We start from the raw sequence: 27252 nt of genomic DNA, 5'->3' as shown, positions 1-27252 counted from the left end.
CAATAAATTTTCAAGATTAAACTGGTTTCTAATCACCTGATCATGCATTGTATTTAGCATACATGGAAAAGGTCCATTTTGAAAGTATACAAAAAAAAGAGAAAAAAGAAAAAGCTGCCACCAGCTATTGGAATACTAATTGTTTTTAAAAGACTATGTTATAGGAAAACAAGTTTATTATAAAAATTAAAAAAACAGAGTTGTAAATTCTGAGGCAGCTGCATAGAACATGGAGGTCAGTAAACAGAATCACGTCACATTTCAAATGTGAAGATTTACTTACATTTCGGCTTCTTTTCTGCCACGAGGTGGAAGATTGGCAATTTCAAACAAACAAACAAAAAGAAAACCAACCCCCCCCCCCCATCTTTTAACTATAAATTTGAACTGTTTTTAAAAAAGGCAAAACAATGTATCATAATCTAATGTCCAACAGGGAGATTTATAAAATTTCAGTTTATCTGAATATTTTTGACAATCTTTGTTAAACTACCACAAGAAAGACTATAGGAATTTTCGGTATGTATACATCTCCCTACCGATTTATGTAGGGAAGGAAGATACCCTGAGTTAAGAATATACTTTAGTAAAATGAACTACGCTTCAGGAACTATGGTAAACAAAGATTCCAGCTAAAGACAGCCAAAATTAACTTTGGCAGAAGGGACTCTTTTTAGGGCATTTCCACAACGCCCTCCTCAGAGCCCCAATTTCAAACAACAGCCATACTGTAACTGAAATGCTAAGCAAAAGGGAAGTTTGGAACAGAGAACAGAATAAGCAGATTCTTGCAAGAGTTTTGTATGTATAGTGCATAAGAAAGTTAAAGAAAAATAATACATTATAAATCTTTACATGTGTATATTCTTCCACTTACTCCCAGAAATACAGATTCTGCTGTTTGCTTTAAAACAAAAAGAAGAAAAAAGCCCCCACACCAGTCCAGGCCTGCTTGAACACGATAAGCTTCCAAATCCTACGTAGCCGGGCCTGGCAATCACCTAGAGAAGCATCCAGATACAAGAACGTTACGCAGCAGTCTGGACAGGCTGCTCTTGCCACACTACTGTGAAGAGAAAAACAGGGTTAAGTGTCAAGAATGGTGATAAACTGCAGGAGTTAGATTAAACATTTATTTTTCATATATTCACAAAATCTTCACAAAAGTATTGAAACTCAAAAAGGAATTAGACTCGAGTCAAATACAGAGATGAAATGTACAAGACAAATGAGCAGGCAAACTAAAAGGTCTTGAAAGTATTTTACTTCAGATTGAAAAACGAACAGTTCAACTGTTCTGTTTAAATAAAGATTTGCAAGATATACAGTATTTTATGAATACAATGCTGGTCATTTGAGGCAATGTAAAATACCTCAATTTTTCCTTCATGCTTTTTTTTTTTTTTTTTTTTCTTTTAGAAAGATACTGTTTACCAAAAAGAAACTTGAGCAGTCCAGGAAAAGCTATTTTCCATTAAATTTATGAAAACCATAAATTGAGGCAAACCTAAGATTCCCAATGGAATCAAGATTATCTTCCCGCTACCACCACCTTAAAATTATCACATGCTTATTGGAACACTAATATCTGCACCCTAAGAGTACATTTGCTTTCAACGATGAGGGTGATTCTTTTAAAAACACTTCAGTGTGGTAAATGCGATACAGATCTTTGCAAGTATTAAGTTTTGGAACAGTTTTGCTAATAGCAGCTAACAATACTGGATTAATATAATTTATAAATAATTGTTCCCTAAGCGGTGAACATAAGTCTACACATTCACAATAATCTAAAACAAAATAAATACTGTGATTATGCATAATGTGGTACAACTTTTACTAGTTTCTATGAACAAAAGCTCAACATCTTGTTGATAAAATTATCTGATCAAATTAAAACATGAATCTAAAAATTTTAAAAAAACATTGTCAAATTAACATCACTTTTAAGCTTAGTGTTTGAGTAAATGTTACGACTTTCCATATTTTTGGAATATATGTATTTTCCTTTTTGAAGTAAAACACTAACACGTTGAAAATGTTTATTAATTTAAGTGATGACATCAGTTCTGGTCTTATTTTAGCATTATTTAACTTTAAAAATCATTGCACTCATGAGTGCCTGTTAAAGGTCAGGTTGGTCTGTAGTATTCTGTAAATGTATATAAAAGAAGTTTCTAAAAGCTAACAGTACTTTTTATAAAAGCATCATCTCCAGAGCAGCTGCATTAAATACAGCCCTGTATGCTGAATACAGACTCTTTCCTCTTTAAAGAAATGTGAAAAGTAAATGCCACTTAACTTCTACCACTGAAGTGTCCCAACTCCTTTTCCAAACTATACCTGTGAGTGTAATTACATGTTTAATCTGCATTCATGGCATCAAATTTACTGCAACCTAGACTTATCATGTGACTGAACCAGACAAATACCAAGTTTAAATTAATGAGAACTAGTTCAATGAAGAAATACTATGAGATATGAAAGGTTTGGGTCTTTAAGGCAATACAAAATATATTTCATTATTTGAACTTTTTTTTTCTTAAATAATTAAGTGTAAATATAAAAATGCCTAAGAGGGGAGTGAGAAAAAAAATACTTTAATAGTAAAATTTACTTAAAGCTTCAACAGTTATCATCTCCTACAGGAGTTAGCAAAAATATAAAAGACAAAAAAAACCCCAGACCTGGAAGGGGAGGGAAGGCACAAACAAAGAGGCATGGGATTAAAGCAGCCCAGGAATGCAAACGTTTGTAACAAACCGAGTCCTTCTGTCTGTTTTTAAACTGAGAAACAAAACAAAACAAAAATCACCACCACCCAAACGAAAACCCCCCAAGTGGCTTATATTAAAAAAAAAAAAAAAAAGGGGGGGAGGGCGGGGAGGACACCACTAAGAGGAGAAAGAGAGGGGTGCAACTATAAAACCCCATTGCCTGAAATGATGGCACTCTAGAAAACAAGGTGAAGGTTACTTCTCAGAGATGACAAGCTCAGTGTCTACACAAAGTACATGTACACTTTATACAAATGAAAAGCTTCATTTGCCACCATAAACCTTTCTTTCAGAGGAACAATTTTTGCAGATCAAATGTTCTATTAAATCTTTTAAATGCCAAGAAAAGAAATTCTGAGCAATATAACTAGTAATGTCTCTTTATATGGATGTTAAGATGACAATTCAGATTATTTTCCAAACTAATCCTGAGAAAAATTTATGTTTACAATTTAAACAGTAATGTTATGTAAAAAGTATTAACAAATCCACTATTACAAATGTCAGTTTTCCTATATGGTCATCTATATATACACAATAAAATGGTAAGTATATGCAAAAATAATAAAAAAAATCATGCACAAATTACTTTCACCTTTAAAGGCTGGGTTTCCCTCAAAATACAAATTTTTGCTTTTTTTCCTATTTTTTTTATTTGTTTGTTACCACCCCCTAGACACACTGAGTACTACCCCTACAGGTCAGCATGAGCTGATGGGAGATACATTTATTTTACATTCAAGCTTTTATATCCTAAATGACCCTGTTGTAGCATATGACTTATCAAATGAGCAGCCTTTTTCCTCTTTTTTCTTTTTTCTTTTTTCTTTTTTTTTCTTTTTTTCTTTTTTTTTTTCCTTTTTTTTAATTTTTTTTTTATTTTGCAGTGATCAATCTTCATGATCCGTTCCGTGGCGAGCTGGGAAAAAAAAAATGCAGTTGCTAATCAATGTCTGAACAGTCTGAAGCTCCGGAAGAGATCCAAGGAGTCACTATCAAACTATCCTGTAGCATGAGATCATTGCACACAGAAGAACAGTCATAAAATAGGCAACTATCTACAAAGGTCTGAAAGGGCCGCATCCCTCTTGTGTTTCCTCTTTTTGCCATGGAAATACTGGTGGTGTGATTTGCTGCCTTGATGTTGTTTGTTTGTGACTGAGGTACCATGGCTTGAGTTTGTGGGACCTTGGAAGCCTTTGTTAGAAGAGCGAAATAACCGTGCTGATCCATGCTGTAAAAGGAAGAGAACCATGGTAAGTCAGTGCTGCCGAGAGGGAAGCATGCAATTACACAGCTCTGCGTTACTAGAGAACGAGGATGCTAACTCCTGAAGAAGGCGGTACGCTTGAAGCGAGGCCATTGCTTAGACTGCAGCATAGTACCAGCAATCTTTCACTTCTGTGGCTGCAAACAAATGCTCGTCTCTAGCCCCAAAACCATGCAGGTCGAATGAGAGAGAACTACAGCACTTTGAATTTTGGAAAGGACAGATCATCCATGATGCAAGCATCAAAAAAGTGCAACAACTGTACAATGTTTTACAGAAACAGAAGTCCATAATCCAAGAGGAGAAATGCTGAAGACTGCCCAGATCACATCTGTGCAAAATTTAGTCAACATTCCTCTAAGACCAGGACTAATTTTACACCCCATCTTTTAAAAGACTTAGAGTATCTCCAAATGTGCATATTCACATTCCAGCACCTCTTTTAGCACAGAACTACCTCTGCTAAATACACATGAACACAGATTAATAGTATACGTAAGGCCTGGTTTGCAAACTGTCTCAATACCAGCTAGAGATTGTCAGTAAGTAGGAGGCAGCAAGTTTTCCAGGGACTATTTTGCAGGAATAATACTCCAGAAGATTCCGGACTATCTTTCATACATTAAAGCTGTCCTAAGTTTGAAAAAAGTATAAATCTAAACTGCATATATCCAAAGGTGCTTTGAAATAATAGTTCTTCAGATTACTGTCATAGAAGTATTCTTCGACATGAGAAACTCCTTAAATGCATACGGTTTTGGTAATTCTCATCACTGGTATTTGTCTTGGGGGAAAATGAGAGGGAATTTTATGCTTCTCCATCTCCCTTAATCAAATACACTTCAACAAGGATCAACAGTTAACACAGCAGCCAGTCTAGTTTCAGTATACATTTTTGCTAAATGTTTTTCACTAACCGTATCTAAGTCTCTCTAGCTCTGGTATATTTTGCAGTAAAGACCAGATTGACTTGGTTTTTGCATGAAGGAATTTCATACAACACAACTGCATGCTGTTGGCAAACCTAGATTTCCTAGAATATCAAATAAAAGTCAATCCAATTTTATCTGTTTTAAGGCTGTAAAAACCACTGTTACAAAATTCTCTGTAAGCCAAACACAGAACCAGGTGATTTTAGATATAATTAGTGCTCAAAGTTTTCTAATAGGGTAAGAGGGAGGAGAAAAATACAGTGTTTTCCTCCCAGAACAAGCTACCCTTCCATGGAGGGCATCTGTAATATTCAAATAATCTATACAGTTGTTGTTTTTTTGTTTTGTTTGTTTGTTTGTTTTTTACAGTTCACAAACCTGAGATTTGTTCGTGTTGCTGGATGTATTGGCTGTTTGGCTATTTTGTGTTTTCCCACTTGACTGGGAGGATTCCAGTGATACTTCTTGTGACCCCACTCTGTTTGTGGTAGACTGACGACAACTCAATTGTTTAGAGGTTTTGCAAGGTGTTCCATCAGAATCCTTCAGGAAAATTTAAAGTATTAGTGATCTTTTTTCCTTAAAAATAAGTGAGTTTTTCTTAAAAATAAACCCAGCAATGGAAAAAACTTAAAAGTTAAAATGTGTTCATTTTATTAGATATCAAAACTCTTTCAATCCAGAATTCTTTCCAAATAAACAGACTAAAAAAATGTATTGATGCATGTTCTGATTTTGGGATTTGTCCTTTATTTGTTCATTTTTAAATAGAATTTCCATTCAAACAAATGTTTACCAGGAATTTTGTACTGCAAGGTCTTTTTTGTTGTTGTTTTTTTAAATATATATGGCTTAGGGCTACCAGTCTTTTTTGAAATACAGTTTTCCCAGAGAAGAAAGGGCTAAGTAAGTTTGTATCTACTGTACTCACTTTCTACATGTGTTGTGTCAAAAAACCACACTGCAATTTACATACAAAATTGCATAAGAGGTAACACTTATGCAAATTAGGATTCTGGATAAAAAAAAAACACACTAGAATTCTGAGCTTTCCAAATGTATTCTGTGCCAATACACGTAAGAAAAAAACAGAACAAAAAGAGTCCAGTACTTACTACGTCACTAGAGCTGGACAACGTAGATGATGATGATGATAAGGGACCTGATGAAGAATTTGAAGAATGTTTACTAAGTGTTTCTGAAGTTTTATTTCTAGGTTTTCCCAGTGCTTCATTCTCTTCAGAGAGATTATTGTTGCATTTGTCTAGCTGCTGAGTATCTACTATCAAGGTTACTCCATTACCTACCAAAACCAAAACAGAAACATCACCACACATTAACTGCCAAAACGGTGCATTCTTATATACACCCAGTCAGATATTATGCATCTGTTACACCCAGCATCACATGGACAGGCATTTGTGCGTGTATATACCTCTAATACATGCACACACATGCAAGCATGTGTTTGTACCGCACGCAGCAAGCAAGAACTTTGCAGAGGGGATGGTAGTTTCACGGCAGGGTCCCTTGTTGTACACTGAAAACTACCCTGCATTACCCACAGTTCAAGATGAAAATTAAAGAGCAAAGGCACGGAGGAAGGCAGTAACAGAGCTCAGAGGTGCTGCATAAGACCGTTTCATGACACACTTCAACAGCGCTCAACTATACAGGTTTAAATACTGTTCTTACGTGTTCAGTATTCAGCAGCTCCCAGTCTACTGGAGCTGCTGGGATCACAAGAACTCCAGGTAAGTCTGATTACTTTGTATGATGCCCTAAACTGAATGACTGCTACCTTAAGAATATAAAAGTAATAAAAAGAATCAGAACTTAAATCTAAACTAAATCTGGAAGATGACTGCTGTAACTACCACCATTATGTTTCTAATAGGGTTATTTTTATAACCCTGTTCTATCCCACATGACATCTGACAACTAGGAGTTAACTCTTCTTTTTTTCCCCCAGAAACTGGTACCCACATAAAAGACAGTACTTTTTTTTGGACATGTTAGAAAGCAAACATCAAGCAAGATCAGCAACAGGCGACATGACTAACTTGTATTGAATTGGCTTTCTGATAAATTTATATATTAGGTACCACGTTAGCTACTTTTATATACAGAGTTTAATATATACATTGTATCAGGTAGCTAAGTATTACTGTGGAGCTTGCAGGACTGAACTGTGGCTGACTGCCATTACCAAGTGGCCACCACAAAAGTCTATGGGTTAATAAAACAAAAATAGTCCAGAAGCACATCCCATTTACAGGGAGAGTGTGGGAAGCAACTCACTGACAAACACCTTAAAAACAAATAGACCAAAACGCAACCTAGCATAAAGAGTGGGTAGCTGTGTCATCTTCTCTGATTAATCTCTGACAAGAGTATAAAATTAATTTTGATAACTTCCAGACAGTACATACACCTGTACAAAAACAGGGTGACAACTGGCTGGTGGGGTCAGAAGAATCCTGTTTTAAATATCATTTCCCTAGACAGAAAACATGATAAACTTTTATTCTTCATTTTAAAGACCACTGAAGGGGTAAGGATCTCATTTTCAACCAGCATCCCCACTACAGTAATAATGTGTGCAATCTAAATCAGAAGTTTTTTAAAAACTTCCTATCGTAAGCCAGCACTCTTTACAGACCTCTATGCTGACCAAATCTATCGCAGTAAAATAAAGATGCTGTGGTATAGTCTTTTCATTCTTGTACAACTCTAAATTGTTCTGGATGAAGAGACATAAGAAAAAGTACATCACTTCATCATGTAGCAAAAAAGGTAAAGTTAATCCATAAGTCATGCATGCATGACTGCATGACATGCATGCCCCCTGCTTTAGGAAAAGCAACCCCAATACAGACTGGGGATAGAATACAGCTTTTTACAACACAATACATCTTTCAGAGTTCCTTCACATTTTATGCTGAACAAAATAATTTATGACAACAGAGCCTGCAACCATAAATTTCTAAGAGAGAGGAAACCAGAGGGAGATAACAAGCAGGCGAGAGAGTATCATTTTGTCAGGATAGTGCAAGGTTCTAGTCCATATTAACATTAGTGCAATGCATGCATTGACTTATATGGGTCAAAAGCAACAACAGCAAGAAAATCTACATAGCCCAAATATGCAGAAAGTTTCCCATTGTGCAGCCATGCTTAGTCAGATCTTACCATTACATGAAGACTCAGTCCTACTTTGCATTCCCCATTGCTTTGATATCCAGTCTCTGTACGTGGCCACTTCTTGCGTCACTCTAATTATTCTACCTAATATACTGTAAGCCAAAACAATCAAAAATTAGCTTTAAGTACACAGAAATATAGGCAATGAATGTCTGAAATTTAGACTTACAAAAATTACCTTTCAGTTTCGTTGTTAGGATAATGTTTAGCTATTGGGGAAACTGCATGGCTCAAAACAACATAGGCATAATCAAAAGCCTGTTTCACTTGCATGGCACCATATGAACTCCTCCCAACATCATTACCTTAAAATAAGAATACAATTAGACATATAAAACTGAAACCACGGTTACTTTCAGACAGGGTATAGTCTTTTTTAATTGCTCTTAAATCCCAACTCACTACAGTCATGTCTTGTAGGATACAAAAAGATTAATAAAGCATAAATATATGAAAGAGCTGAGAAGACATATAGATATTTACATGCACCAAAGTCCAAAACAGTAATTCTCCAGGTAAAAGTGCAATACATGAAGAAAAAAAGCATGTACTGTGTATCTTACAAATAAAAATACTATTCTGGATGACACTTTCACATCAGAAATACGTTATCAGTTAACTCTTTGCCATAAACAGCACTTTATGCACCATTTTAGAAGCCATCCATTTATATCAATGTTCAACCTTAACAGAACATAAATGCAGTAATACAGAATGAAATCACTACAAATTTACGTGACCTTATAAAAATCAAACAGGACAGCGAGCATTAGAGTATACATGTATCACAAGGTGCAACAGTGATACAGGCAGGCGAAACGCACATCTAGCCCATACTACTGCGTCCTTATTGCTGTTTTCAGAGTAGACACTAACGCTGTTTGGTATGCCTTCCCATATCCCACCTCCTCCCGCAGCACAGGCATGCCCTCCGATGGCATTGTAACTGCTGCTAGGAACACATCTCAAAGGAAATCATTTTATTCGGAGAGCATCTTGTGTTCATACAAATGAATGAGGTGCTTTTGTTTTGTTTTTTCATTCCAAGTTATTCTTTGGTTTAACTCCGTTGGATTAAGCATTTCTATAACTTTTTACTTAGTCAGTATGTTAAATCTTGACTCATGGGGATACCTGGCTGTAGTGGATCCTCAATATACAGCATTGATGGTCTATAGCCATCCAGCATGCTTTTTTGTACTTCATCCTTGGCAACATAAGAGCCACCATCCTTTATTCGGATTCCAGTCTTCAAATAATTGAAGTGACGTCCATACAATTCAAAAAACTCTATTAAAAGAACACCAAAGTTGGCATTGGGCATGCAGGCATCTTCCCTGGGATGCAGCTATTAAGAGGAGAGGGGGGGAAAAAAAAATCATTTTCTTAAGACTCCAGGTTTCAAGTGCCTTTAAATCCTTTTCTGTTTATTTTTATATTCTTTGCTATTTCACAGCAAACGTATCTAAAATAGTAATTTTCCTCAATAAAGCAGTTCTGCATCATTAAAAGAAGGCACTATAAAAACTTCTATAAATCAATTATCTCCTAACAATATGGCAGACAACTATAAATGTTTTCATATTTAGAACTTTATGATGAGTAAGTGAACTTCCAGTACTAATCCCAGGGTTTGCGTAAAAAAGCAAAGATGAGAATTCCAGAATCAATTTGAACTTCACAAACCTGGATTTGGAATAAAAACAGGATTTTAACATATACAACTATCTAAATGATCCCTCTACTGTTAAGTATGCAGCCTGAGGGATGATGAACTGGTTTGTAATTGATATAAAATTTGCCTGGATATCAGATCAGTTTTTGCAAGTGAAAATGCCATTAGTCACAACAAGAAAAAAAATTGAGTTGGGAGATTCCTCCAAAAAGATATGCCTGCTGCATTCATTTGTTTTGTTCTCAGCAGTCAACAGAAATAACACTCAGCACACACTGAGCTCCAATTCAGAGCTTAAACTTAAAAATACTATATACTAGAAAAGTATGTACATTCATACACACACACACAGTTATGCAATAAAATTAAGTACAAGAAAAAAATGTAGTTGATAAAGCCAGAAAATGATTAACTATTTTGTATTTTTGTAACCTCCCCAACACAACACAGATTTAGCTCATGCATTTTATTTTCATTTAGCTTACCTGAAGGAAACTGACAGCCATTAAAAAAAGACTATAAGAACCAATTCCACCTGTGAACACCTCATTAAGGTCCCTCTGCAACAGGAACTGTTTCAATACTAAAACTAGATATGGTAATACAGGATATTTCTGAAAAAGAAAAAAAACCAGAGGTGTTAGGATACTGTGGTGAATATATACAACTGATGCTAAAAAACATACTGAAGTTAGTTGTTAGTAAGTCTCAAAACTAAGTGTTATTCTAACTCACTATTTTTCATAACAGAGGAGAAGGAAAGTGCTTTGCCTGTGATCAAGAACTCTTCAACTGTGGTGACTGATATTAACAATGGAAAAAGTTACTAATTCAGTTCCTAAAATGAAGGCAATTTTATTTGAATGCATAAATACGTTTGCTTTTCTCATACAGGAAAAACGAAGGAAAAACTATGGAGATACCCGAGTCTTAAAAAAAACTTCCTGCTGCAACAAAGGTGATATTCCAAAATGAACTGAGACTTTTACCTGCAAGTAATTACACCTGAGGTGCCTACCGTTCAAGACTGTCCTTCCTAATGACTACACCCAGAAAATACTTTAAGAAGAGCCAGTACTTACCATAAGGTAACTGGTCCTTCAATAGGTTTGTCCCCCCGGGTTCCCCAAGAGGTGTGCGTAGGCCGCACAGGCAGAGAACGGGAAACGTTTGGACAGCAGTGGGTGCTGGGGCTACGCCTGCCTCTGTATCCCCTCATTGCAGCAGAGGGGGGGAAGAGGCCCAGCAACATCACTCCTTTTATCAACACAGAGCTAAAGAAGTTCGGGGCATCAGAGAGGAGGTGTGGATCATGGTACCCACGATTACAAAAGACCAAAGGGAAAAGCAGAATTTCTCCAAGCACTTAGCTATCCAAGCCTCACAGCAAGTATCAGAGGGCAGCTGGCAGGAGCCCTCCTTAACTGAAGATCCCAAGATTGCCTCTGTAAACTATTAAGGCCTTATAGTCACAGCTTGGAATGCTGAATAGAAGAATATACCAAAATCTGGAGACAGGATTCTCCTCAGGTGTCTGTAAACCCTTAATTAAGGCTTCAGCTGCCTCAGACTTCCTGAATAAATCGGATGAAGAGAAATAAACTTTTCTACAGGTAACACTGAACAAGGCATCTCAGTTTGGTTTTTAAAGTTAAGTGAGACAAAACAAGGCCTAAGAGAACGCCCTGTATATGTTTCATACAGAGACATCCCCAGGCATACCAAGGAAGTCACTGAGCAAGCATACCTCCAATTTCCTCTAAGACTCAGGATCCATTGCCCACCCCATGCCGGTGCTGAGCACGGCCTCTTCCCTGCCACACACCAGTTCAGCTGCCTCTGCCCAAGGCCAGCTCTGACGTTGTGCAGCTGCGCAGCCTTGGCCTGGGCTGTCGGGAAAACAGCCAGATGAAAAAGCCACCACGCGAGGAGCCTCGCTGGGGCCTTCCCCACATTGCGTGGGAGCCACTTTTCATCTCACCCCTCACCCATGCTACGCCATGGCCGTGCCCGCGCGCTGCCATGTATCCTGCCGAGCCAGACCCTGACCCGCTGAGCCTTGCCTTCCTCTCTCTGCGCCCGGCTGCCAGCCGCTGGCCCAACTGCCCGCTGGTTCCGACTGCCGTCGGGGGACCGGCTCTGCTCCTCTCGTCTGGGCGCTGTGGGACGGCGCCCTTCGGTGGCGAGGACGCTGCCCCTCACCTGCCCCGCTGTCGCACACGGCTCACCACCCTGCGCAGTGCAGCCCGCTCTCGCTGCTCCCTGACCCAAAGTCAAAACAGCCTGTCCAAAAGGTTAAAAATACTCTGAGTAACACACATGATGCTTCTTTGGTTTAGACTCTCTCAAAAAGAGAAGACCACCTCCTACCTTGAAATTAAAAAGCACATAGATAGTTCTGGGCACACACGATGGGCTTCACATGCTTAAAAATAAATTTATAAACAGAGTACAACAGAAATACGACCCTCTGCAGCAGAAACACAAGCACGGCCTGCCCATCCATCACAGGGTGCTGCCCAACACACTGGATGTACGCGCTGAAGTGAACTGTGAAATTCCAGGCAGGCGTCTTGTGACAAAGAACCTTGGCATCTTCTTTCCCCGACAGCGAGTTAACTAGTGCCGAGCTAACGCTGGTCTTGATTTAACAGAGGACCATTGGCCAACACAATCAAATTCTGTTTTTCAGATACAGGCTGAGAGGAACAAAGGTCTTTGGACCCCTCCACTCTTTTACTCTGGAACACAGATGCTAGAGAAGGCTACTCAAGCACAGATCTAAGCAGAAGGCTTATACAGTCACACAGAAGAGACTGAAAACAAATATGCAGAATATCCTACTGGAATGGAACAATTTCAGTACAAAGTTTTTTTTTTTTCTTATGTTCTCTAAGGGTTCAAGGAGTAGACACTGTAGAAGCAGAGTGAGCTACTTTCACACTTGCTATTAAGCATATATAAAGAAATTGAGGATTAACAAGTTGAAGGCTGTACATCCAGCTCATCAGCAACTGAAACTCCCAAGTAATTTTGAAGATGGCTTGCAACACATTAACATTACCAAAGCAGATGTACCTTACTTCTAAGCCTTAAGAAAGTGCTTGTTTTCCTCAGGAGATTTACAGAGTATGCTGAAGGAGTTTTACTTGTCTAACTGCAGAAATACTTTGATTCGCCTGCTACTATTTTGGTTCAAAAAACAAAATAAAGTAATTAGCAGCAGAGAAGTAATACCCAAACACTTAAATGAGACTGAACTGCACTTCATGTATCCACACAGAACATGCAAATTAAAGTAAAGTTTTCTTCTGGCTTTATAAAACCTTTTACCACATATGTCCAATGCACTGAATGGGGGAAGGCAAGGAAAAGAGTATAAAGATGCTTCAAAATTTTAAATGCAAAAACACATTAATCCTAACAAAATGAGCCTATATATTAAACAAATAACTGCAATAGTATCTATGCTACACCTATAGGTGACTCTCTGAACAATAAATTATTAAATCTAACTTGTTTCAGTTAATTGGCATTTGTACGCTGAAACGGTATTCAAACTAGAACAAGATTATTCCTACTTTTTGTACCAATGTATGGTATTGCTAATTTTAGGTTCAAGGAACCTCAGTTATAAGAGTATAACATTCAAGACTGATGTTAGCGCATTTTTTCCCTTTGTCATTGTATCATTAATTTTCTCTGCATGTACTTTCTGCATATATTTTACTATCTTCATGCCCTTTAGAGCAATATATCTAAAACCCAAGAACTTCATAAAACAGTATGACAAAAAATAACACAGTAGAGTGAATGTGTATCTGTAAGTGAGGATGCAGTCAAAGTAAAAGACTAAATCTAATTAAGTTAAATATTCATCTCTGTAATTCTATTAACGTATTGCCTAACCTTGATAAAATCTTTGATGAGCTGGGCTGCTTTAACCCCATTCTGCACATTAAAGCTGATATCAACTTTTACTTCAGTGAAGGAATCTGTCAGTTTAATAATAGGTACCTGCCAAAAGAAAGAGATATTAAGTCAACAGACATTTCCAAGACATGCTTGGTTTCATTAATAATGATATGCACCAGTAAAACTGAAATGTTTTATGGGTTTATAGAGAGAAGGTAGATAAAGAAAATGGGTTCTTGTCTATTTAAGAACTCTCTCTCCTTGCCAGTCTGTTTATATAAACTGTGCTTTTTCAGCTCAGAAAAGCTATTTTCAACTTACTATACCGTTTAACAAAATGTAACACTTCAACTTCAAAGTGATTTATTTTACATTGTTTTTTAGAGTCAGTTTCTGGTGTAGAAGTATAGTTGTAGTGGAAAAACAAACACCAGAGGGAGACAAATACTTAAGAAATAAAGATACTTGGTTACAAACTATAGATACTCTTAAGAGAACAAAACATACACTGATTCCTTATCAAAACCATCTTTAAATAAAAAGAACTGCAAAGTATTGAGATGACTCCAATACATCTCCACCTCAGTGGTTTCTACATTAAATCTCTCAACTAATAATAGCCATCAGTTAGACTTGTTTAAATCCCAGCACTCTTATCTGCTCTAACAATTAGCTTTTTCACAAAAGGTAGGAAGCTATTATGGAATTAATCCTATCCTGCAAGAAATACCATTATATATTTATACATGATTGTACTTACTACTTCAATATAAAAATGTATTATGTCTGCTTACTTGCAGTTAAGTAAAATTTACTTGTGTGCAAACTCAGCTCAGGAATTAACAACTCAGATCTAATTCATATCAATGACTAATATAACCACACTTAAAAGCAAGTGTATGTTGTGCACTTGAGATTTTTCTAATGGAAGAAATGCTTCCATTGGAGTTGTATCAATTATTTTGACAGCAATAAAAACATCACTAAATAAAAAACATTCTAGTCTAAATGTATATGCAAAGTAGTTTCTGCTTATGAAAATTCATCTGTTTAACTGAGACCCTTCCTGGACTACAAATTTAACTTAGAACAAGAAAAAACCCTCTTTCCCCAAACTTACAGTTGCTTTATCTAAAACCTTTACTGAATTTTCATCTGCAACATTGTGCTTTCTAAGAGCTTCTTCCAGGGTCCAAAGAGGTAACGTCTCCCATTTTCCAAACACAACTAAGTCAATATCACTGAAACGGAAAGAAAATGGAATATTCAAATTAAAAGACTAACACACTTAAAGACAACTGACCTCCACACATAATGAGAAGAAAGCTGATGGAATACAGCTTAATCAGACAATTTATTCTTACTTCTCTTAGGCCAGGGGTGGTGGTGGGGAAACCCTTACACTTAGGGATATACAGAATATTTCAGGCTACCAAGGGGAAGGGACAGACGTACATACAGATCAACTGGGTTGCCAAAGTCAGAGGTTAGTCTCCTCAGGCCACACCGTCAGCAGAGAGGGATCAGCTTCTCCAGAGAGTGATTCAGAGCAAGAGATGAACTTGTGAATCACCGCCTTTGGGCTGTATTAATCAGTAAGGCTGATTTAACAACTTGCCACTGAAAGGGAAAGTCCCGATCACCCTCCCCACTCCCAGATCCTGTCTTCTTCTTTACTCCAGGTCTGGTATTTGTCTAACCCACAGTAAATCAATTCAACATACTAGCCTAACACCCCCCCCCCCACCACCACCACGTCAAAAAATAAAACCAAAAAAGCCACCTTCTGGGGCTAATTTCCTGCAACATAGTAGCTCAGAGTTGGTTTTCTGGGTGATCAGAGCACCAGAAGCAGCACATGGCAAGCAGCTGGGGTGAAGTGCCAAGATCGGGGAGCAGGGAAGGAGAAAGGACAAGTGTGGCAACTTTGACTTCAGGAAGCAACAAGCTGTTAAATGAGATCAAACCACCTAATTAACTTCACTCTAACTCAGCTCCTCGAGGGAGTGCCTTCCTCCCTCTACATTCCCCCCACCATGCTCCCATGCCTCATTTGATTATAAGGGACCTGAGACTTTATCTCTCACTGCCTAAACTCAAATTCAAAACATGACTGGCATCCAAACCGAACCTCGTCTTCTCTGTCTTCACTTAGAGATCCTGAGCTCATTCTCTTTGCTCCTCTGACTTTTCTCCTCAATTTCCCCTGCTTGGCTAGGGAGCGCAAAGCAAGAGAGCATAACCCTATAGTTATATTAGCAGGCTACTTCAGTAGCATGGAAAACTGCAGGATACAAAAACACCAGAAAAAAAAGTAGTTAGGATTTTTCCACATAGATTTTCCAGGTTTGCCAATTCACAAACAACACTGCTTTAACAACCTCAAAGCGTTCAAAGAAACTCCAGCTGCACTAGACACAATCTTTTTTGCCGACAACTAGCGTCAGCAACAGGCAAGTTCAGCACTAGTTCAACTGCATGCCATTGCGCTGACAAGGACGGGCAGCATTCAGCAAGTTGCAGAACGCTGTGCTTCAAACCTGCTTGGAGAGCAGGAAATGGTGCTGAACACTTCCCTCCTCATCTACCTAAACCAAGTTAGCGCGAAACCCAGTGCTGATGCTGACTGTTAACAGCAGCGATTTTTCTTGCGCACCAAGAACAGAGAAAGTAGTTCTGTTATCACCTTGAGTATACATATTACCTGCAAGATAACACAGAGATCCAGCAGCTGAACAACCATGTATCAAAGTCTTCAACATCAGCTTAAGTAAAAGGATATTAGACAAATTCTAACGCAGAGTAACAGAATTAGAAACACAGCACAGGTCTTTCTGAATCCAAGATCCTGAAATCTAGATTAGCTGTACAGTTTTACTGAAGAGTGGGGAAAAATTAGGGCAAAGGGAAGCTTTGTTAGAAGATAACAGTGAATTAATAAAATCAGCCAAAATTCACGTGGTTGTTAAAATTTGAGAAGTACTGCCACAGGAAAGGTTTTTTTGTGGGTTTGTGCATGTCTGTGTGTTTTTAAATTATCTGAAGTTGTTCTCCACCAAAAACTCAGCTGAAACCAGGAAAGGAAGTATATGGAGCCAAATGGACAACAATAAAGTGTTTTGAAACTGATGTTAAAAAAGAAAAAAAAAGAAAAAAAAGAAGCATACACAGTAAAGAACTGTAGCTATCAGTCACGTGGATAAGAATACATCTCTTGCATTATCAGCATCCAACCAAAGTTTAATCAAACATATTCAAAATAATGAAAAAAGGCAAAGAAGGCCACATATGAAAAGCCAATGTGTATTTGCAGACCTTACTTCTGACTTTCCAGAAAAATGCTGAGCTATTCAGCTTTTCTTGCAGCTCCTTAGATAAAAACCTATCCCTACAGAATCTCTGTTCATCTTACAGATGTTTTCTTTTCAAAAGGAGATGAAACAATGACTCAAGTATCTCTCACTTGCAGTCAATACTAGGTATTAATTCCTCATGTTCCCAAAGAATATTTTGGTCATCTATAAAACTGAATTCAAGTGTTAACCTCAGCCTTCTACTATTTAAATGTGTTTATCCTCAGCAGTCACTTAAGCCCTGTCATTCTATTTCATTGTCAAAAGTACTTAGAAATTTCTACACAGAAGATTCCGGTATCATTCAGGTATGACCTTTCTTTATGAAAACTAGTAATGGATTTGGAAAGTAGAGGTTGGTTTTGAAAGTACAGGTTTCACAAAAGAAGATTGAGGGAACAAAACAGAGGTTTATATGTAATCTATGTATACTATTTTTATCTTCATTGCTAACATTAGCATTAATAAGATATTAAATGTTTTGATTTAATCCTCTGTGGAGATGATGAAATTTAGCTTTTCCTCTAATGCCAACCTCTTGTTTTGGTTCAGCCGTTTAATGAAGCCAAAACACAAAATAAGCCTTTTGTGATAATGCAGTAATACAAATCTTTAACTAACACATACAAAACCTATATTATATTACAGGTTATATATTATATTAAATAGTATTGATTACTATATTTCCATACATTTGGCAAAGTATTAACAGCTTAACATTTTCTTAATTTAACAAGTATACACACAAGTAACACAAATACTGGGAGATAAATCACTACAGGGGTACAAATTCCACAGGGTTTCTTTTTCTTGTGTAGAATTTACATTGCAAAATTACTAACCTTGTAGGTAAATATAAACCAGTTTTAAAACTTCCAAATATCTGCACCTGAAAAACAACAACAGGATATTAGAAAACAAATTTTTATACTTCAGAAGTCACCAAACTCGCTCTATTAATAGCTTGTAAAGGCTGATTATTGCTTCCCTCCATTGGTAGATTTTGGTATTGCTAACATGCACATCATAACAGAAAAAGAGTACTTCTGTTCAAGTATTTACATCTTTGTTTCTTTATACCACATTAATCTTCCTTGTTATTTCCCATGAAAGTACAGATAACAACATTAACAACTATATTGATTTTTCTATTAGAAATCCCTCTTTTTAATATAAGAATTTTCACCAGGACCAAATCTGGCATAAAACCATAGAACAAAAGGTTTTACAATACTGAAGAATGATAGAACATAAAAAACAGTATTATATCAATTTATTTTTTGCTTCCATGTCTCAAAACATAATCTTCAGTTTTTAAACATGTTTTTCTAAATTTAAGGTTTAATGTTTTTTGGCACGTTTGTATACTTACAAAAAGATTTTTAAATCAAGATACAATTTTTTCTGAATTATACAACAGGTAGCACAATTCAATTTATTTCTGCTTCAACTAAAAGCCAGTAATTTCGGAAATTCTCATATCTCACAGATTTAGTTTATTGTGCTGGATTTTTACTAGCACTGGATTGGGTACCTGTTGCAGCTATCCAAACTCACGTTCCCATTAAGTTAGTCAAGACTCACGGGGAGGTCAGACTCATGCACTAACTCTCGAAGGGACACCGTGGAGACTTCAAAGTAAAAATCTCTACCCATTTGGACTAATTTTTAGCCAGACAGTCTTCTGTCACATTTCCTGGAGGCACCTTACAGAGATGCATATTCGGCTTTAACCAGTCTCATACACTACCTTGATTTCCACTGATTTAAGCGTCAAGTGACCCACTTCTTATACTTTTCCCTTCGGGGACAGGAAAAGGAGGAGGTGGGAAATGAAGCTGTTCTGCAAATAAGTGTCTAGATACTTTAACACAGACTCTAAGAAGCAACATGAGTGCTCCCTCTTGGTTCCTTTACCTCATTTCACACACTCCAACAAAAAGCACACACTCGCAGTAAATTTAATTTCACAAGTTCATAGCTTCTCACACTAAAAAAGACTGCAAGAGATGCCAAAGAACTAGTATCAATATTTTACTAGATTTTGACAGAAGTATAAAAGCACCACAAAACTAAGAACATAATAATAATAATGACCATTTTAATCCATAATAATAATAAAGACAACCTCTGTCAACTCTATTTGGGTTCAGCCAAACTATGATTTATTCCACCACCAAAAATGTCTTAAAAGTGCTTTTGCACAATAAAACAAACACTGCTCAGGGATTCAGAGAAATCCAAATATGCTTTCACATTATCAAAAATAGTGTTCAACTGAACAGCAAAAAGAGCCTTTATTGAATAAACAGGCCTGAAAGTATTCATAAACTTACTGATACAACATATATGACCTTTTCTGAAAGGAATGAGACAACATCTGCTATTGTACAATAAATTGGAGTATGAGAAATACTGAATTATTATAAAAGAAATCCACACCCACTCTTCAATCCCTCTCTCATCAACTCTGGAGAGATGGAAGAGGAAGAGTGGGGAAAATCAAAAATCTTTTAAAATTTCCACTCTATTTATTATCTGATCAGGACTTAAACTGTTGTAGCTCTGTAGCCATTTACATCTTTAACACATACAATACAGGATACTATTACATCATGAGAAATGTGAGCATTAGTTTTTGTGATGTGCTAAATGCTGCTGCTGATAATATTTTTAGTTTATGCAGCTAGAGATGTATGTTCGCATTCATAGGAAAACTTCATACTTCACAATACTGTAGTGGACTACTTCTATTGCTGTTATAATTAGTACTTATCCTACATTTTTGCAAATCTGTTCATGATATAGTCTAAAGTTCCTGAAGGAGCTTTAATTGTGGCATGTGTCCAAATACGTCCTCACAACAGATCTTGAAAACCCACTCAAGCTTACAAAGTCCTTGTTACCAAAATCCCCCCAGTCTAAACAAAACCCTACCCATAGCCAATTTAAATTCCTCTTTCCTTTACGTGATTAAGTTGAAACACTGAATTTTCTGACGTTTGTCAACCTAGAGTTAATCTTTCCATTTCTTTTACTATTTCCAACCATTGTATTTCCGTAACTGAAGCGCACAAGGTATGTGACATTACTTCTCTTCAGGCCTATGAGGCCACGCAATATTCAGACACAAAGCTGAGGACATTACAACAAATGTAACCTACATTCCTCTGTGCCACTACCTGCATGTTCAAGATAAATTTTAATATTTAACTGCTCAAAAATCTTTGATTTAAAGTGCTTTCATTTAACATTCTGGGTTGTTCAGTTTGAGTGTAATTAAAGCCTTTCTTATGGTCAGAGTCTTGCTGATGCCAAGAACAGTTCTCACTTACTAGGAATGTTTCCTTCTAAGCACATTCCCTTGAGTAAGAGAGCAAATGACACAACTACACAATTGCTAACTTCTATAAATAAAGTAGCAGTTTAGGGTACCTAGTTTCATCCCCTCCATCTGCTCTTTCAGCCTTTTCCTAGGTAGAAAAAAAAAAGTAAAAAAGTATGTGTGCACACACACACATTCCACAGAATTCAGTTCGGCTCATCAAGCCTGATTTACTTTTCTCAGTATCTGACTTTTATAGCATGAGTATGTCTCAAATTTGAGTGCTTTTGTGAGAAACTGAAATAAATGTGTATGTTTAATTTCAAAGTTTATTTTAACTCGATTTGCTGCATCTATGACTCAAAATGAACAGCTTAAACATTAACTGGTTGCTGTGCACTACAGCTAAAGCTAAGGACATTGGACTGAATACCACTCCACCTTCTCAGAGCACATACTCAGATTTTAAATCTTAAAAGCAGCTAAACCAACACAGATTTCCAAAAGGTTAGTGATTAACTCAAAAGACTAAAAGATTACAACAAAAGACTGTCAAAGTTGAACATAGTGGACCAGATTCCCAAACAGGTCTGTAAAATAAGCATTAGAAATGACATTACACTAACTTCCAGGTTATAACCTGGCATGCTGTCATCATTGTTCAACTGCCTTCTAGTCTCCAGAAAGCAGAAGGACACACAAGCAGAGAATTCTTCCTCTACACTGCATAACAACATACAAAACAGTTAGACTTGGAAGAGCGGTTACTGACTTGAAAAAAAGAAACTGGAATGCTCTTGCTCTCTACATTTCCAAGAACGTGAAGAAAGAGGGTGATGGCAATTTTAATTGGCACTAATTGAAAAGTGAAACCTCAATTTTCAACTGCACTGTTGGTACATCTTCTAAGTGATGTTGCAGCTAAGCCTAGCAGTCAATTGTCACTACGTGGTCAGCCCTCTCATTGCTGTGACTGCTGAATCGTGTTTGACTTGTTCGCCATGACCCCTACGTCCTTTCCTGGAAAGCTGCTCTTGATCATTCAGCCTCCAGGCTGCACCGTCACTTGGGACTATGCAACCCCCAAGTGCAAGATTTCACATTTACATTTGCTGAAGTTCACAAGGTTTCTATCAGCTCATTTTTCCAGTTTGCTGAGTCTCTCTGAGTGGTGGCCCAGCACTCCATGTCAACAGCTCTCCCCGGTCTGGTATCATTCACAAACTTTACAAGGTAGCATTCTGCCTTACCATCCAGGTTGCTAAGGGAGATGCTACCCAGTGTCAGCCCCAGCACTGACACCTGAGGAATGCTACTTGAAAGTCTCGCTGCCAGCTGGTTACAACTGTTGAATACTAGCTTTAAGCCCAGCAGATGAGCCAGGTTTTAACCCACTTTGTAGCCCACCTATCCAGGCTGTATCTCTCCAGTGTGGTTATGCAGATGCTATGGGATGCTATCCTGGCAGGTTGATGACTGGATTTTGTAATGCATTTTTGTAGACACTCGGGCAAGGAAATAAAATATATATTTGAATAAGAAGAATTAAAAGATGAGGGCTTGTAATTTGCTTCCTCTTCTTATAAAGATTATGGCTACAGAAAAACAATTTTAGTAGATTAAATAAAGAGTATTTTCTCAGAGCCCAAAGACTTTTGACGGGAGCGGAGGGGAATTTATTAAATAAAAGACCAATATTTAAGGCCTAGTACTTACAGGTTGCATCCTACAAATAGTTAGGATATACGTATCTCGGAAAGCATAAGTCCCTGTGTCCCATTCAGGGTGTTAGTGGTAACAAAGATCTCATGGTAGTAAGTCCATCCACCCCATTATGCTACTAAACCCGTAGCATACAAACTTGTCCAGGAAATACTGATACCCTATTTAGGCTGCAGCAATCAGTTATATTGATGAAATCACCTACTACAAGACTTTGGCAGGGTATATCACATTAAGGACTATTTCATACTTGCACTCTTTCCTATATTATTTCCTATCACACTGGCAACTCACTATTCCTGCTCTTAAGCACAGTCTACAACACCTTCCCTGGGTTAGAGGGAGAGCTATATAATACATCTGAGATACCATAAAGTCTCTGACACAGTCCCCTTAGAAAGGTTATTGCTTTTCCTCAAAGAGGAAACGACCAGGTAAGTGTTGTATTGACTGTACCTATCCTTTATAACTGTACAAAGAGGGCTCTGATTGAGTGGAGTGTGCTCCTTCCTATTCATTTTATATATCATTAATACTTCATCCACAACAAGTTGATACATATAGCTTATATAGAATTCCAGTAGCCATATTCTGCCAATTTCTTAAAACACGTTCCAAAAAACAGATTAAGAAGATCTGAAATGAATAGTGGGTTAAAGTTACCCATGTCAAAATACTATCTTTTACTCTGACAGGGTCAAAGATCATTTCTGATACTATGAAGTCTGTTGTTCGAATCTGGTTTGCTGTTTTGGTTAACAGGTCCTTATTTTCAGCTACTGTTTTCAGTTATCTATACATAGATGATTAAAGCTACAGACCTGCATTCTGGAAATGAACATCATTTTTGTAGACAGATGCAATTAAACTAGAACTTAATGTATTCAAATGAGAAGAATTAAAAGATGAAAGCTTGAGTTGTAACTGTAACTTCTCTAGCTCCCAAAGCTTTATTTAAAAAAACGATAGTCCTGCACAGGAGAAACTTTGTTTCAACTGACCAAAGTCCTAACAAAAACCTATCTTCTGTGGAGAAGAAGCACCAGTGATATTAAGCTCAACGTGCAGAGAGGAATCTACAGACCTCTTTCTTCATGTACAGAAACTGATTCCTTTAAATTTTTAAGATATTTCATATATTTGCCCCTTAAAAATAGTAGGGTCTACATAGCATGGCAACAATAGCATTCCACCTTAATAGATGTATCGAAAACACAGATCTCTGGACTAGAAGTCCTGCTACAGACAATCTTTTTCAGTCAGCCTATGAGTTTCCTTCCACACTCATGCCTGATGGCTTCCCATCAATTTTAATTAAAAAAATATTAACAATACTAAACGTTGCCACATCTTATGCCCTTTCTTTGGTTACAATAGGTCTAGCTTGTCTTTGTTCCCAGGTGTGATATGAAGTATTGAGCTATAATATTCTAGAAATAAAGATCACCTCACTCATTTGACCAAAATGCTTTTTTTTTGGAATGTGGTATAAGCAGTATTTTCATTATTCAGTGTTCATAAACAAAACAGCACAGAATGTTGTTTTTGTGTTTTAACAGCTAGAACAGTATTCTACTCACATCTGCATTAGGCCAGAGCTCTTTTATAACGTTTTCTATCCTGTTCACCACTTCCATCCGCATTCTCTCTTCTTCACGTCTGGGAGACATATACTTATAAAAGTCAATGATTTCTTCATGGAGACTAAGAAGGAAAAAAAGAAAGGTGAGTCAGGAGAGAAAAAAAAAAAAAACACACAGGACAATGAAATAGCAACTATTGTATCAAACATTCCTTTTAGGTTCCTAGTTAATTATGTAGTTAAGGGACAGTTTAAGAGTAGCATGCAATTAAAAAAAAAAACAAACAAAAAAAAACACAAAAAACCCCCAACAGATTTGCACTTATTAACGTTTAATTTCAGATCAGTTTCCCTATGCTAAATTGTGTCATAGTTCAATATTCTACTGCATTTGCTAAAAAATTATGGAAGCAAAACCAAATCCAAGTGCCTTCAATTCATAGTATAAGTCACACTATGTATTTTAATGTCAGCATTGTACAAAAGTGTTTCAATCTTCTACTAAGAATGTAGCTGTAAGCTCAAAGTACACACAGTCAAAAGTTTAAACAGAAGGTTTTCGGCCAACACTTTCTGGTCAGCCCTTTGGCACAAGCTAGGTAGTTTCAGGCGTCTGTCTATATTCAGTTATCAGGCTTTTTAAAAAGGTGTTAGTAATTGTGCCAGTACTAGAGCTGGAAGAACTGCTTCCTTCATTGTCTTAGAGACACCACAAACACTAAATATGTGTTCTCTCTGCGTAACAAGAAAATATATAATACATACGCAGCAGTGGCTCAAAAGAATATGTGATTGACAGATAGTTGACCAATACACTTGAGAGATCTGAGTTTACCATATTACATGTGCTTCTTAGAGTCAGTAAGCTATGTTTGGATTGCCTATGATTACAGTTAAAGTAAAAATGTTTTCATACCGTGCCACAAATCTCTATGCTTCTGTAACATCATAAACACACCATCATCTTGAATAATTAAAAAATAAAATTAAAAAAAATCAGATGCAATCCTTTAATTCCTGCAAAATTAAGTGGAACTCTGGCACAGAGCAGCTAAATTAATTTCATTTGTTTCTTGCAGCGACCATTACAGTAATAGGTAGTTATTTTCAACAAAAATGCACTGTTTTCGGTTAACAAGTACAAACGCATTTTGCCTTAAAGCTCCAAGGAACGATCAAAAGAGAGCAACTTATTAAGAGTAAATCCTTAGATGATATGTGGAATCTAATAGTTTCCCATTGCACATACACTTAAATAAATCAACTGTTAATAACTGGAAGTTGTGAACAGTATCAAAATACATTAAAATATCTGAAAGTTATGTTTAACAGAGTCAAGAGTAGACAGAACTCAAGCCGTCTGCATTATGTTCCTCAATACTGCAGTGTTACGAACAACACAAACTTCCTTCTCTAAGGGACTGAAGAATAAAATATTTACATTACTTATTACTGAGCATTTATTGGAATTTCACCCCCCCTTTGGGGGAACAGTCATAAAAGGCATCCAGCCGAAGGTGACGGTCCCCACCCGGCTCTGGGCAGCTGCTGCAGAGAGAGCCATTCCTCGGAAGGGTCCGTCCAAGGGGAGGGCCGAACAGATGCCCATTTAGCTGTGCTAAAGCTAAACCTTTAGAGAAGGTTTTCCTCCTCTGATGTCTAGAGAGGGATTCTCAAAAGCTAAAAAAACCTCCCTACACGCACCCAAAAGTGCAAAATGACACCTCTCCTCCCATCCCTTCCCACCACTGCCGTACACTGACACAAACTGTGTTCACACACAGTGTTCTCGGGTGCCGCAAGGATGCCTTCGACAATGCAGCTCTAATATTCATACCGATAAATGCTGTTTGCAGCATTTATTTTGGTGTTGCTAGGAAATTTCTTACCTCCTCCAACTGCTGCTTTCTTGTTCTTCTTTAAAGTTTACAGCTTGGGGTTAACATACACATTCCAAAATACTACCACCATCCCTTATACAGGCATCGACTCCTGAACTTTTGGCTTTTCTGTGATCTCCTGTTCTTCAACCAGTACTTTTCCTTAGCAATCCCACTGCAGTTCAACGTGTTGGTACTTAAACTGAGACAACTTTCTTTACTGCTATCCTCCTTTTGCAGAAATTTAATTCAGATGAGAAGAGCGCGATAAAGGCCAAGTTGAGCACTCCAACAACTAAGTTCCCTCTCCTGTCCCCACTGACAGTCACACATACTGAATTGCTAATTTAGTCCCTGTGTGCTTGACCATTAAGGTAACATTCAAAAACAGCAGCAACAAGAAGAGCAAAACAGACATTAAATATATATATAATATATATATATATATATATATATCAAACCCTAGAAAACACCTTAAAAAAGTAATTTAGTCAACCAGCCTACAGACTGGAAGACCTGGGAGACAGCCCCAGACTTCCTACAATGTCTTGTAAGTTCTGTACTTCCTTTGCAGACTGCGCTACCAAATAACAGCATAAATTATGCCTGTGCTTCTCTGGGCTACCTCGAACAGGCTGGTTACACTCACAGTGCAGAAGATGTGGCCCAGATCTCCTTTCAGCCTAAGTCTCAGAGTCAAATGGACGCTTTAACTTACTTTGCATGGGGTGGCAAGGAAGCTGGTTCATTCTGGCCAAAACAAAGAAGGATGAGACCAGAGCAGCACTTTTCATAATGTAAAAATGAGTGCCTGCATCATGTGCCATGCAAAGTGGCACAAAGATGTCTGGGGATACTGGATGGCACAAGACCTGCTGGGATAATATCGAGGGACTATCCTCGGAGAGAAATTCATCTGTGGCAGGGTACAAATCCATACTGCCATCAGGAGTGGACCCAGCAGTCAACTGCTCCTGGGCTTCCTCCCTGAGGGAGGTAATAGTTTTTTTTTCCCCAGAAGGGAACTTGGAAAAAACAAGACAACCAGAAATCAGGTCCCCAAAGTGAACAAAGGGCCAAGCGATATAGACAATGCAGTTCCCCATGCATGATTCTCTCTTTATTAACTCAGTTATCTGACAGTCATAGTTGAGATACTTATTATATCAATTGGTGTATTCCTTAGAACCACAGACAATAACGATGTGCTGTCTGAACCAGAGGTCATTATTTTTCTAAACCTAAGTATCCATTATGTTTGTCTACATCTCTTTAAATAGGATCATTCTTATTCTTAGACAGCAGTATAAAGTCTTATGGCAAATACAAGAAGTTATGCAAACACAGAAACCTACATTACAGATGCAATGAACTTCTCTAAACTATGTGGATATAAACAAAATTAAACTTTCTCACTTATAGGAGACTCTCTTAAGACTACTAGAGAAAACCCACTTGGAAATATGCAAACATAGCTATATTTCATTTGCTTCAATAATCTATACAGTGAAGATCATCTGTGTTGCATATAAGCACCGTATTCAAAGGCAGACAGATGTTGTAAAGGCTGAAAACTACAGCTGTAACTGTATTTCCCTGTCCAATAATGACTGCTGG

General features: G+C 37.3%; 1 protein-coding gene across 2 annotated transcripts in view; it reads right to left on the bottom strand.

Moving 5' to 3' along the window:
- Positions 1 to 1119: 1119 nt before the first annotated feature.
- Positions 1120 to 27252, bottom strand: part of TENT4B (terminal nucleotidyltransferase 4B) — a 45562-nt gene continuing 19429 nt past the window's right edge. The window contains exons 2-12 of one of the 2 annotated variants that reach the window (XM_067302568.1): positions 23754 to 23877; positions 17969 to 18015; positions 14894 to 15014; positions 13768 to 13875; positions 10344 to 10472; positions 9318 to 9531; positions 8362 to 8488; positions 8172 to 8275; positions 6095 to 6282; positions 5358 to 5522; positions 1120 to 4011 (exon numbers count right to left, since the gene is read on the bottom strand). In XM_067302568.1, coding sequence (XP_067158669.1) covers positions 3832 to 4011; positions 5358 to 5522; positions 6095 to 6282; positions 8172 to 8275; positions 8362 to 8488; positions 9318 to 9531; positions 10344 to 10472; positions 13768 to 13875; positions 14894 to 15014; positions 17969 to 18015; positions 23754 to 23877 — 1507 coding nt within the window. In that variant the 3' untranslated portion in view covers positions 1120 to 3831. The remainder of the gene's footprint in view (positions 4012 to 5357; positions 5523 to 6094; positions 6283 to 8171; positions 8276 to 8361; positions 8489 to 9317; positions 9532 to 10343; positions 10473 to 13767; positions 13876 to 14893; positions 15015 to 17968; positions 18016 to 23753; positions 23878 to 27252) is intronic. The other variant, XM_067302569.1, reaches the window with a different exon arrangement.

The sequence above is a fragment of the Apteryx mantelli genome, chromosome 10 (assembly GCF_036417845.1).
Source record: "Apteryx mantelli isolate bAptMan1 chromosome 10, bAptMan1.hap1, whole genome shotgun sequence".
Classification (NCBI taxonomy): domain Eukaryota; kingdom Metazoa; phylum Chordata; class Aves; order Apterygiformes; family Apterygidae; genus Apteryx; species Apteryx mantelli.
This window is presented reverse-complemented; position numbering and strand designations above follow the sequence as displayed.